The sequence below is a fragment of the Aythya fuligula genome, chromosome 15 (assembly GCF_009819795.1).
Source record: "Aythya fuligula isolate bAytFul2 chromosome 15, bAytFul2.pri, whole genome shotgun sequence".
In the NCBI taxonomy this organism is placed as follows: domain Eukaryota; kingdom Metazoa; phylum Chordata; class Aves; order Anseriformes; family Anatidae; genus Aythya; species Aythya fuligula.
In genome coordinates this window covers 4,245,841-4,260,314 of record NC_045573.1, presented here as the reverse complement: position 1 = coordinate 4,260,314, position 14,474 = coordinate 4,245,841, and the positions used below count along the sequence as shown (strand labels likewise).

The window sequence follows — 14,474 nt, the reverse complement described above, 5'->3', positions numbered from 1 at the left end:
TGCTGAGTACAGTTAACACAAAAGCCCATTTTTGTTTTATTGTATTCTGGGATATCTGTGCGATGTAATGATACAACTCTCCCTATTCATCACGTCATTTCAATGAGGAGATAATTAAAGCTCCTATGAAGAGCATCTGTACGAGCTTAACTGAAAGTCTGTGAGTTGTCTTGCTGAATTTGGTAGGAATATTCCAATGATAAAAATTGAACACATAGGTAAATCTTTGCAAAAATCAAAGCAAAACTCTTGTTTGTTACAACAGTGATGCAGGCCTATATGCAATAGTGCAAACAGATACTTTTCTCAGGCCAGTGATATACCTTGTTGAAGTCCTACCAAAGGAAGGATGAGCCAATTCATTTTTATTTGAGCTTTTTGCAATATCATATTGTCATAAAAGACAAATTCAGTAAACTCCAGTAGGACAGTAAATTCCAATAGTACTGTCAGTGCTAAACCCTTGGAGAAGAAAGGAGACGGAAATGTACTCCAAAGCTGCAAAAATTAGATTTCTGCAATAGATATATTCTGTAATATCAAATTGGAAATGATTCTTGAGGAATTTGCAATTAGTGCAAGAGTTGTGAGATAGATAGGAAAATATAGAAGAAATACCTCTTGGTAGGTGAGTAACCAGTGTTATCAAATGTATCAAAAATGAATCCAAAATTCTTAACAGAACAAAAGTCATTTCTCAAAGGTGAAAAATCATATTATAAGCTAGAGAATAGCCTGTGAGATTCTTGGTTTCCAATAAATTAACTTGGAGAGGCCATCGGAGTTAATTCAAAATACCCAATATCCTTAAGAAGACAGACAACTAAACATGAAAGTTTTTTGGAGAGTGGCAATTACAGCAGAAGAGCAAGCAAGCAAAGCCCAGCGTACTTTCTGGGCAGCTTAAGTTAAATGAAGGATTAGTGGAGTCTGCTCAATATAACAGAGATTTATTTAATAGTTTGACCTGGCAAGTCTCTTGTCACTGTGGAACTTCTCCAGGCTTCCTGGGACAGGCAAGTGACAGTCATCCCTGAAGGAGAAGAGAGTCAGTGTTGAAAATCTTATGGAACGTTTCCAATGCTAGAATTGCTTTTCTACATGGTAAAATGAACTTCTGTACAATACTGGGGTTTGTTCTGGATTTAAAGTGGGGAAACAGACTCTCAAAATGTTTAGTTTATTAATTGTCAAGAAAAAAACCTTGACATTTAAATTTTAAAGATACTCTCTCACTGTATCCACTGCTCCATGAGCAAGCAAATCCCCCCCAAACCACTTTCCTTTACGAATCAGAGTGCCCAAGAGATGAATAGGGTTCGTTTATATTAGTTTTCAGTTTAATCTCTCTTCCTGCTAGATCTTTTATCTTCCACCAGGAGAGGAAAAAGAATAAATAAAGTATTCTACAGATGCAGCATATAAACAGAGCAAAGCCCCAAGGTGCTGAAGAGATTAATAGGCCCTGTTGTTGAATCAAACTGCTCACTACATTGAACTGCTTGGGTTAAGCACTCTCAGGTGGTGTTTACACTAGCAGTAAACAAATGAAACTGATTTGCTCTAGGAAATGGACCACTACCCAAGTAGCTCATACAAGGGTATTTTGCTCTCTTAGTGTTGTCTGTTCTTCCGTTTTCTTAATGCAGCTGCTTCAGGCAGCTTACTAAGTCAGCCATACCTTAACTTTGGCTTGTCTTGATTTGTTACTGTGCACTCTGGGTGTAACAAGGTAAACAGTTATTTGTAAAGTCTCATGAGAAGCTTGATTAAAGAAAGAAGGAACTAGAGTGCACAAAACTCCTAGCCAATGTCAGCACAGGTATCCTTTTTCTAAAAGAAGCCCAGTGTTCAGCTAAGATGAATTGCGCTCCAGATCTTGCAGCAGAAGCGACTGATGGCAAATCAACAACAATTGGCAAAGATGGAACTTGACTGCTGTGCAAATGTCCCTCTCCAACATTCCCAGTATTCTGCTCTGTCAGTTTTCCTGTTAAAAAGGACTTTTTTCTCAGAAAGCCACTACTGGAGTAAATATATCCTGAATAACTTGAAGATGCAGTGTTTATAACCCAAAAGGCATCACACCCCAGTGGACTTAAACTTTCTAAGGAATCTGCCAGAAAAGCACTAAATTGGTGGTTTACATCTTGGTGTGAAGTTTAGCAGCTTTCTACATGTGGGACATCTCATCTTCATTTTCAGGCAGACGTCTAGGTCACCTGCCAGGAGCTGCGATGCACTTCTGATGAGCAACATGCACAGATATGTTGCCAAAATCTACAGCTAGCTCCTCAGTAATTTCCAAAAGTGTTTGTAATTTTGAGCAGGGAGCATGAAAACAGCTGGTATTATTTAAAATCTGAGCAAATCTTTAAGTTGGCTGATTCCATTGCTGTACTGTTGCAACGCAGACCAAATGTCACATCTCCTTGACGGTTTCAGTCGTGACTTTGGAGAGAATATATGACATCAGCCCAGGAAGAAAAGAAGTCAGTATATTTAATTTTCAACATGTTTCATTTCTGACCTCTTAGAAAACTTGAAAATATAGTTCGGGCATCAGAGGAGCTCAGCATGTGAAGTATGTGAACTGACAACAAGGGTTTTATGGTACTGCTGGGACTGTTTATATCAGGGAACCTTCCTAGGAAATGATTAGACTGAATGCCATATACTATCTCCAGGAAAAAAAATTGCAGACGTAGGATCTGCAGCAGAAGCTTTCTCAAGTCTTACAGCAAAGGGCTGATTTGGCAGAGAGTGTAATGCTTCTACACCTGCCTGCAAGCTGGGTACAACAATATTCCAAACTGCCTGTGAATTTCATTACAGTCCTTCCACCAGAGCCACTCATGGGTGTGGTGTTGTAATGGCCTGCCAAACAGATGGGTTGTGAAATACACAGCCCATCTGTCTTTATCATGCTTGTTTCCTCTTTTATTAAAATGTTAATGAATATAGTTTTTATTTATTATGCCATGACATGTGCAGCATCACTTTCCAGTAGACAAATGTGCAATCTGCATAACCGTGTGTGCTGACAGGAAGGTTTCTTTTGCTGAAAAAGAAACTTCTTTCCAAAGTTCCTCTGAGGAAAACAAACACAAAGAGCTCTGTGCAGTCAGAGACAATTTCTCACTTCTGCAGCGCTTTTAACAAGCACTCCGGTCTCTCTCAAATGTTAATTATTCCAACAGATTCTCCCTGGAAGGTTCACCTATCAAATCTTGACCCCAAAATGACTGGTGTCACTGTGAGTGGACTAACTCCAGCCCGAACCTACCAGTTTAGAGTATGTGCAGTTAACCAGGTGGGAAAAGGCCAGTACAGCGCTGAGACCAGCAGGTACAGTAAAAATACATTCCTATGTACTCCACAAAAAAAAAAAAATGCTGACTGTTGTGAGTGAATAGCGTAAAGTTATCTTTTGCACAGTAACTGGGAAGTGGAGCAGTTATCATTACCCAAGCCTCTGGAGAGTGCTCTGCAGCTGCTAGTAATTGGTGATAATGGCAATTAGGTGGTGCAGGATATCAGCACACAATGGGAGAGGTGCCCTCATATTTCCAGTGTATCAGCTGAACAGAATCTTGGAAGATGGTCAAATAAGTGTGTGCAACCCTAATATTTTTTTTCTTATTGTGTTAAGTCACTGCAGTTAGCCCTGGAAGGAGTACAGCTTTCACCCAATCATTGCAATGTCACTTCTGCAATTCACCCAGATGTGACATAGAAGGATGGCTTCATCAAATTTGGTTTCAAATGCATCCCCCTTCCTATGTGAACCGAAGCTTGCTGTGAGCTTGAATTGCAGAACAGCTGAACTCTAAATGGCTTTTTCAAAATGTAAGAGTTTGATATGAAAAATATTGAAAGAGCTGAAAGAAACAATTTGGAAGGAGTCACAGATACTGGACCTGAGCTCTAACTCATTCAGGCTTGTAATCTTTTTAAAGAGTTGTAGCAGCCTGGGTGATTCAGAGAGAATAAGGTTACCTCAGCTGTCTGTCTTGTTGCTTGCTTAACTGATTTCTTATTATGTTGATTTGTTGTAACTATTTCATGCATGTCTTCAGCAGTTTGATCAGCATTATATTTCTTTCTAGTGATCAGACTTTGATAAACGATACTGGTTCACATGGAGTTGGATACATGAAATAGAAATGTTACCTATCATTTATTTCAACACCCACCTCCCTCACGTTGTTTTATATTCAGGTTGATGCTGCCTGAGGAGCCACCTAGTGCCCCACCTAAAAACATAGTGGCCAGTGGGCGCACTAATCAGTCTATCATGGTCCAGTGGCAACCTCCTCCTGAAAGCGAACATAACGGAGTTCTTCATGGGTACATCCTAAGGTAAGCAATTTCCTACCCTGGAAAGCCTGGAGCTCAATTCTTGTATGCATGAGGGAGTTCTTAATGCTGTGTTTGAATAAGCTATTGAAAAACTATTCTTAATTCCATTAAATATGTTAGTTATTATTTAAAAATGCCATTGCTGCATTGGTTTATTACAGATGAGAAATTGCCTCTGTTCAAATGATCCCAAGGGTGCAGACATTTGAATTCTGGCCGGTCTTACTAAAGAGTTAGTGAACACTGGTTTGTTTTTTACTCTGATAGCTACTCTGAATGGGCCTGCTGTGTGGACTAGCATCCTATGGAGACTCTCAGCATCCTGATAATTTTTTTCCATTTTTAAAGTGAAGTGAAGTGAAACACCAAGAACTAAAAGTGTTTACAAGGGAAGTTGGTACAGTGCAGCCTATGTGCTGCAGATGTATACGTGTGTATTGCAATCTCAGCCTACTGATAGAGAGGTGAATTACCTTAACAAAGTCACAAAGGGCTCCTGCTCTATGGAAGAGCAAGAATAGAATCAATAACCTTCAGTATTCTGCCAAACAAAATGGAGAGGGAGGAATGACAGGTAATGCTTCATGACAGACCTTGATCTGTGGAAGACCTTGATCTGGTTTTGAAAATTGGTTAGTTGAGTACGATTCTTTCAATCTCAGCTGTATTTATTAAAGAGAAACAGAATTCATCTACACCCAATTCATCTACAGTCTACTGGCTTCCTATGTTTTGTGCAATACTAGCAGCCAGCTAGGACCTTACCTTTAGAAAGGGAGACATTATCTAAATCAGAATATTTGTGGGAAATTCCCAAGCACTGTACCACCACTGACATATTTCCGACTGATGGTTACAGCCTATTGTAGGCAGGTTGCTGACATTTTTAATGTAGTGTCCTCCAGGCCTACTGAAATATAATTAAATGCTACAGTCTAAATGCCAACACCCTGTTCATTCTGTGCTCCTACTTCTGCTGGCACGGGTGGGAATGCTTTTGCAATGTTAGTGTTGGTGAGTTCCCAAAATAGAGCTGGAAAGTTCCTTCGCTCTTTAGGCAGAATTGAAGTCTGTTAATCTCCCTGTCACCTGCACAGAAGCTTTTATAGTAGTGAGCCACTTGTGCAAGTGCCTGTGGATTTAAGAGATGGACTCAATTTGAAAGCTGTGCTGGTCATTAGTGACAGGTGGGGAAAGATGCTTTAGCTTCTGTCTGTAGCTGAAATTTTGTCATGAGAGTTGGGTACCAGTTTGCACAGGGTACAAATGTTGTCTGTACAGTTCTTTCCTTCAAACCAGTCTACCTGATGATAGGATTAACTCCTTAGCTACTCGTAGTGAGTTAACCAGTCTCAACATTAAGTCCTTTGAGAAAGCAATCCTACAGCCTCCCACTTCTGGCAATCTTATCTGTTTTCTCTGTAGAGCATTTTCAGTGATGCCAACAATTATTAGCATAATTGATCCTGGTCCTCCCTATAACGTCTCTTTCTATTTTACTAGAGACTGATCATATTCATTATGGTCAATCTGTGAATGTTTTTGATGTCTATGTGCTTTGTCTAGACCACAAAGAAAGCATTTAATCAAAAAGAATTTAAGATTATCGTATAAAAGCACAACTGTCCCAGGCAATAAACCAAGCTGTTCTTCTAAGTCAAAATACATGGCCACAACAATATGTGCACTGAAGAAAGGTCTTCCTGCGCTGATATCTATAGTATTAAGGTATAACAAAATGAAAACCACTGTGCATCCTACAGACCCAATGCTGAAGACATGCAAGATACTAAATTGATGGAGCACCTGATCTTTAAAAGTGAAGGTGCACTGCACAAGTCATACAGAGTATACATCAAAGTCTATGGTGAGAAAAATTGTGAAGACATGACATTTCTGAACTGGCCTTCTTCCTCTGCCCTTTTTCTCACTGGCAGTATTGCATTTAGAGGAGTGCCATGCTAACAGCATAATAGATTAAATCACAGGAGCACTCCACACCTTGTCTGCTAGGTGTGAGACAAAACAGTGCTGCACAAAGAATTGACTTTGCCAGGATGCATGCAACCTTCACAGGAGACAAAAGAAAGGAGAAGGTAGATATATAAAGCAAAAAAAAAAAAAAGAAGAAAAAAAGAGAGAAAAGAAAAGATGAAGATGATTCAATAAGCTCAGCTGAGAGCTGATATTTCTTTGTTTCCATTTCTGTTTCACAAATGGAATTGTAACATCACAGATGTTATTAACTGTGACAAAATACAGTCAGGCAAGCAACTCCTCAACAGAGAAGAGGGGTTGTCAGTGATTAAGAACTGATCTCTTTATGAGGAGATTTTAGAACAAAATTTGCGGCTGAAGTACATGCAGAAGTTGTCTAGCTGTAGAAATTGTACCAATTTAACTCAGATAACTTAAGATCAGACTGTAAGATGTCAGTGAAATTGTTCTGTGCCAATAAGATTTTGGTGCTTATTGTGAAGCAAAAGATGAATATGAGCGTGTACAAGTTGTGCGTGAATAAGAATTCAAATGTTCCTGAATTTGTCTGCTCTATGGAACAGTAATGCCTCATGCCCCTTACTACTTGGTCTCTGTTTTTCTGATTTGATGTGAATTAGCATATTGTAAGCATCCATTGTACCATTTTAATAAAGGAAGGAAAACAAACAGTATTATTCACATTCACAGATTTGCAGGGTTTGTTTGTTTTCTATAATTTATTTATTCTTCGTAGTTTCTTGGCCTAAATAGATGCATCAAAAGGGCTTTGTTTTCTGCAACGCAGTTTTTACAGGGAAAAATATATTCCATTTTCCAGCTTTCCATGCCTTAGTAGAAAGTTTATCAGGATGTCTACCACTCAGCCTTATTTGGTACAGCCCTCCTCCAGGAATTCTTGTGCTTAACCAGTCCTTCAATCTCAAATGTATTCAGTCTTTATTTTAATCATGCTCTGATGTGAATCCTGGTGGAAGCCAGAGATGGCAGTGCCTGTAGCTCTAGAAGGTCAGAGCCTGCCTGAGTTCTTCCTTTTCAGATTTCAGAGAAGGAAAAAAAACATTCCTCAAGCTGATTTACAGCAGCACCCTGATAAAAATCACATTGGGGCTATTTTTTTTCTCCTAAATCACATTTTTTACTAGACAAGCCACATTTAAAAAGCTGTAATTTTTCCACAGCCATAAAACAGGTTAAAATACCCATTTTGTTTAGGTCTATGCATGTAATCTCAGTGAGATCACATTATAAATACTATAGTAGTCAAACAAGATGTGGTCTTATCAGCAGTTAGTCTGTTGTTTCTGATAACTTTTCATTATTCTTTGTATAATTTGGCTGTAAAAGTGTGAATATTGCTTCTTCACAAAGGAAGCTATTTTGCTAGTCTGGATATTTTCTATAATTGATACCGACTAATTAACAGCAAATTTTTCTTCCCATATGGTAGGTATCGCCTGGCTGGCCTCCCTGGAGAATACCAGTATAAGAACATCACCAGTGCAGAAATTAACTACTGCTTAGTGAAAGACCTGATCATTTGGACCCAGTATGAAATCCAGGTGGCGTCTTACAATGGAGCTGGGCTGGGAGCATTCAGCAGACCTGTGACAGAGTACACTTTACAGGGAGGTGAGCAAATCGGAACTGTATGTGTCAAAGCACAATTTCCTAAGGAGAATATGCACTCTCCGATAGTCCCACCTAACAATTGTAAAATGAATGGTCAGTTCAGTCATATTTGAAAGACATCTTTGTTGGGTTGGAAAGAAGTAGAAAACACCTACAAGTTTCAAGTGCCTAAGCAGAGACTCTATTGCTCTCTCTGTTGTAGAAAAAGCTGTGGGTCCCGTGGAATGGATTTATAGGATATGTGACATGCAGTGGCTGAGACTACTCTGACAGGAGAGGCATAGGAAATATGTCAAGGAATTGGGTTTATGGCAGTCAAGATATGCAGTATGCCACATACGTAATACAGGAGACAAATGCAGAGCAAACCAGCATCATTATTTTTGATCATCACAGAATAACTTGATTTAGAAATTTGGAATAAATTTGAAAGGAACTGTAGAAAGAGAAATAGAGCCTTTGGAGAAAGTATGTTTGATAGCAGTTCAAGGATGATGCATTTCAGACATTTGCAAAGAGGAAGACAGAATGATCATCAGAGCCTTAATTTTTATGCTATGGCTCTTCCACACCTTTCTGGTAAGTGCTTTAAAAAGAATATAAATTGCATCAAAAAAGGATATGTAATTACTTTTTACAACCAGTGTAAGGCATGTTTACACCTCTAGATTGGTATAAAAATCTGTAGGATAATTAAGTACCAAGCCCTTAAAGCTTTTTTATATTTCATAATGGCAGGGCTATGCTGGATTCTGAGCACTGGACAGTATGTGGTCTCTACTGGTCATAAAACAATTAAACTATTTTAGAAGCTTGCAGTTTATAGTACATCAGTTAATTTATAATCAGTGAAAATTGTGTAGTTGTTTGTTAATTGTTAGTAGGAGTACTTTATAATGTGATTAGATACCGTTTGAGTTGTAGGGAGATCTTTAAGAAAAGATTATTTGCATGCAATAGTAATTAACCACAATAATTAAAACAGGAAGCTATCCATATTTTGTCTTAGGGCATCTGAAGTTTCACAGTTTAGAGGAGTCTAGACACATTCAACCTCTTTCTAGAAGTATTTATAGCAGACCTTGAAATGCTTTTTCCAAAGTCTTCTCTCTACAGCCAGGATTAATGTTTTGTATCCCACTAAAGACCAGCTCTCTGCTGAGAATTGGTTTGCACAAAGAATTTGAATCTATTCTGTGAATATGTTTGCAGTTCATTACTTTGTTTATTTGGACATTTTAGGCTATCACATCACCTTAGCCTTCCATCTGTTAAGACTCAGGTTTGGACTTCACACTCTTTTTCTTAAACCCTGCAATTGACTCTAATTTCCCTTGATATTATGTGCTGTTATTATCATCCTTTATTGATTGGCTGTCTGTTGTCATTTATAAGGATATAAATCCTCTGTTATAAATTAAGAGTAATCAGCCCTGCATTCATATTAACTATCAAGAATGTTTAGACTGCAGTACAACCTGCAGTGGCCTGTTTATACAGTTTCTATCTATATCCTAACTGATCAAGTGTGGGTAGACATGAACAACAACAACAGAAAAAGGATCTTTGTTATTTATTTTATAACATTATTTGATAATAGCAATAAATAATTACTTCATGGATGCTGTATTTTCTAGTCAATGCCCTTCTGGATATCTGTGCAAATCACTGAAGTCTGCTGTAAAAAGAGTTTGAAGCCTTTTTACATCTAGAGTTGAAAAGAAGAAAGGTTGAGTGGTATCAGGATCATGTGAAATTGGATTAAAATAAAGTCTCAATAAGTAACGCCCTACCTGTCCATAACCCTGCTTATTTGTCTGTCTTGTAGTTGGGAAATGACAGGAAAGGCCAGTGGTTGTTTCTTGCTCTAGATTGTCCTTCCTAAACCAAACCAGCAAGAGTGAGAAAAAGCAGTGTGTAAAACTGCCTTGTAAATCATACACCGATTTTAATGTGAGCCGAGATAAATGTCAAAGACACACTCCCATCCATCCCCCTCTCCTACTATGGCCACCACCACCTCTCTTCTGACAAGCATTAAATGATGTGAGCTGTGCTGGCAAGAACCTGTCTGTCTGCTGATGAAAAATACCTGAAATACCTCATATTAATCAAATGTGTGGTGCAGTCAAAGCCTGGCAGGAAATGAACACTGGGAGCAGATCAAGCCGTTGGCAGGAGCAGATCAGCACATTGGCATCTTCGTCGGGAAGAATATTGACTGGCCATATAAGCTGTGGATTTATACCAGAACCCAGTCCATTAATCCCTTATTAGTCCTCTGGCATTGTGTTAGCCACTGATAACTAATCAGCTGCTCAAAGCTCTTCAAAAATCGCCAGTTTCTAGAATATAGCCAAACTTGCAAGATGCTGAGTGATCTAAACTTGTAGCGAGACTGGCACATAATGTCAGCTAGACAAAATGTCAGAAAGACTTACTGGCAAAGCACTGAACTTCCTAGCACTAGGGTCAGACAGTTTGACTGTCTCTAAATCTTGAAAGTCTTTTCAGAGTGATATTCAGCCTAATCCTTTGATGCTCTGGGTATATAGGTCTTTCTTCATCAGAGCTTCTCCAGCTGTTCCTTACTTTGAGATTACTTTTCACAGGGATTTGTGCCAGCCTCCTGCATAGGGCAAATTTTTCTTAGTTAAACAGTGTCCTGCAGGACTTCTCACTGCCATATGACAAACTGAAGTTTTCCAATACTTTTTCATATGAGTAGCTTTGTGAGATGTATAAACATCTTTGTGGATAGCGCTGATACTGTCTCTGCTCAGTACTGTTGGACATGTTTACCTTTTCCTGCAGGCTGATTTGAGAATCTTCCATTTTTTACTGTCCCTTTCATCTCACTAGCATGAATACTTCTGCGCTTGTCTCTCCTTGAAAAACATCCAACACTCTTTAGATTTAGCCAAGGCAAGGCTTGTAAGTAGAGACAGAGCTTTTCTTAGACAATTTACATTGGAATTAACCTACTTTTATTTCTAATTTAGCTGTTAAGTGTTTCTTTTGATGCATATTCCAAAAGCCAGTGTTATATCCTGAAGTTTATAAGCCTCAGCATGTAGTTTGATATTATTTTATTTTCCCTACTTGCTGTGTACGGACACCTTGAAAGGCCAGAAAAGGCCCTTTTTGAGTAAAAGGCTGGGAGAGTCACCAGACTAGTGAGTCTTGATGGAGTACAGGGAAGGACAGAAGCACAAGGTACTATTCAGCAGGTCCAAAGTGGCTTTTTCCACAGGCAGTAGGAGTTGAATTAGATAAATTCATAAGGACTGAGATAGAAGAACTGGACAAATCTGTTATCTGTTTCAGTTGACTGAAAACTTCCTCCTTTATGTAGGAAGTAATCTTGAAATGGAAATCTCGGAATAAGGGGTGTCCTCTACAAGCATTTCAGTTTGCCTCAGGTAAAAGAGTCCTTAATTTTCCCTTACACATTTTTGCTAAAATCATCTTCATTATTCACTTTGTTTGGGGAACTTACCAACAGCCAGGAAGCATCCCTGAATGTCATTCTGGCCCAGCTGCTCCTGAGCAGAAGCAGGTTGGAGTTGCAGCATCTGGATTTTATAGCTTTCAGTCTTACCACTGTTAGGTGTCATTTCCCATCTATTGTTTTGTTGTTGTTGTTTTTAATGATTTCACAAAGGTTGTGAATTACCAGTTGTTTTTGGTGAGGCTTCTCGCTTCCAGCTCTTACTAAAGAAGTAAAACTTGGTCCTTGTGAGAAGCATGTGAGAAAGGGAAAAAGGCATTTCCTAGCTGCAGGAAGCAAAACTCTTCAGTTGATGCCAAACCTCACACTTTTGAATTTCAAATATTGGCACACGTAGAACAGCAGAGACCACTGTTTCTGTGCACCTGCTGCAGTTCCAAGCAGAGCAAATGTTGTCGGCCAGGTGCGGAGGGGAAAAGGCTTTGCAGAAGGAGTAGCACGCTCCTGTACAAGGCTCTCCCCACGGCTCCCAGTGGGTGCAGCTTAGCACCTCAAGCCAGTGCATTGAAGGAAAAACTGAACCCTCACATAGAGGAAAACCTGCGTTTCCCTGAGCCTGCCTTGCTAAGACATGGAAGCTGCCAACAAGGAGCTTGGAAGGAGCAGGGTGCTTTTCCACAAGCCTTTGTTGAAGGTCGGTATTTAAGACCAGCAGTCTGTCCGTTGGAATCTGTGCAGGGTTTACATGCTATTTGCACATAGCTACAGACAGAATAATTACATGTACACATGCTTAACCTTAATGCCTTCTCTTCTCTCAATTATCTTGTCAGCCAAACCCTTTTAATGGCTTTTATCTAGAGTGCTTCCATGACCTTTTCTACTTAGAATGCTGCACATTAGCTTGCAGTCCCGGGAGCTGAGCTCTTAACAGATTTCCAACCGCGTGAACTTTATAGGGAAGAAAGTAACAGTTGGTTTTGTCTGACCAATTTGATCTGCACTTCCAAGATGACTCCCAGGTGGGTCTCCGGTGTGAGATGGTTTAGGAATACTTGCAAACATCATGAAGATCAGATTTTAAAATTGAGTATGTAAACACATGGGGATTACTTTTGAAACAACTGTTTGACATTGGTAGCTCTTGTACTGCTTGACAACAAGAAACTTGTAGGAGGAGGATAACCATCCACCACTAAATTAGGAAATTCTTAATGCAGACAGTTGCAGCTTCAGCAAGGTGCTAACTGTGATCTTGGAAAAGTATCTGAGTTTAGAAATGACCAGAAGGTCAGCTCTGTCAAACTTTTTCTTTTTAATGCAAAACTATTCAAATACCAAGAAAGTCTTTAAGATCAGGACATAAAAGAAGAACTCTATCCTGTCACTTTGAAGTAAATTCGAGGTCATGATGCCAATATTTTACTGATTAAAAATATAGAAATGTATTATATTACATCTTCTGCAGTATAATTAAGCTTATGCATCTTAGACAGACCATATTCTTTCCATCTCTTAAATTCATTCATTGTGATGCAGATGTTGATTCTTCAATAAAGATTTTAAAGATGAATTGTAATACAAATCGTGGTTTCCAGTATTCTGAAGGGTTTATATTTTCTGGTCATAATTTTTACCGCTTCTCTTATCATAGCAGGTACTCTTTGTGCTGTGATTATTTATTTGTGTTTCAGAAAATTATCCTCTAATGAAAGAAAAATATTTCACTATTTAAAATAAATAACTAGTATATTTGGTTTTCCACATTTCCAAAACTACAGTAAACCTATCCTAAAGTGCCTGCCTGGGCTCTTTCAAGATGTGCTACAATAAGGACTATAAATGAAAACTTGAGGCATGCTGATGCAGGTTTTTTCCTCTCAAAAAATTGCAGTATTTTGAAAAATTTGCAGTATTATGAAAAGTATTTTTGTCAGACTCCTAGAATAAAATCCTCATGTTATTGAAATTACTGGAAATTTGCTATTGATCATACAGCATTTGTGGAGTTCTGCAGTAAAGAAAATGCCCCCAGAAATGAAGCGAGCAGTGTGCATGCTAGTAAGTGTTTTAGGAGGATGAAGACAGTGGGAGTACCCTGGTTGGCAGTGGCTGTACTGCTGACTCTTCCATCAGTGGTCACCTGTATGTTACTGGTGTTCTGGGAGCAACAAACTCTTCATACCTCTGCTAAATTCTGTATTTCTTTGACTGTGGTTGTCAGTGAACAGCGTATGGGTTAGATATAGACTTTCTGTGTAGTTTTTATAAGTTACAAAATCAACTTAGCACATATAAATAGAGTTGTAATGTAGCACTTCGACAGAAGGAAATGAGTGGAGAGGAGGATGCTCGGCTGTTCAGCCTTAATGACAGAAGGAGATTAATCTCCCTATGATATTCAGATGACTTTCTGATAATAAACTAACTTGAAGGTTTCCTATACAATTTTCTTCTGCAATAACAAATCTCTGGCAGCTACAACATCAAAATATTCTAATATGCAGGAAAGTATGAATTTTGATTTTAAAAATTCTTACATTAGCTATCAGTTATACAAAGCATTGAACACAAAAGCAAAGTGAAGTAAATCATGGCTCTCATAATAAACAGTTTCATCAAAGAACATGAATAATTAAAAAAAAAAAAATAGTAGGGGAATGTAGCCAAAGCAGCTCATTATGACTGTATAGTGACTTGTATATCAGGATGATTTGGTGAATCTCTTAACTACAAAAACTTTGATGTGTACGGATTGGTAAGATTATTGTAACTTTCCAAAAACATACAGGCAATTATGATGCATGGCTGGAAATAGGACCTAGATTCTAACAAGAAATTAGAGTAGTATCAGATAAATTCTGGTTTTAGAACTCAATAATTGAACATAGTTCATAAATTGTGACATTGGGTTTTAAATTAGGGCAAGGCGATTCTGAATAATATACAATATTTCTGAGGTTAAAGAAAGAAATGTGCAGAGCTAAATTTTCAAGCCAGAAGCCATCAGAGAGTTTTAGTGCCACAAGGC

At 38.5% G+C, this 14,474-nt stretch overlaps 1 protein-coding gene across 3 annotated transcripts in view; it reads left to right on the top strand.

Moving 5' to 3' along the window:
* Positions 1-14,474, top strand: part of SDK1 (sidekick cell adhesion molecule 1) — a 387,420-nt gene that overhangs the window by 269,512 nt on the left and 103,434 nt on the right. For all 3 annotated transcript variants that reach the window (XM_032197267.1, XM_032197266.1, XM_032197268.1), the window contains 3 exons: positions 3,201-3,348; positions 4,222-4,362; positions 7,811-7,992. In XM_032197267.1, coding sequence (XP_032053158.1) covers positions 3,201-3,348; positions 4,222-4,362; positions 7,811-7,992 — 471 coding nt within the window. The remainder of the gene's footprint in view (positions 1-3,200; positions 3,349-4,221; positions 4,363-7,810; positions 7,993-14,474) is intronic.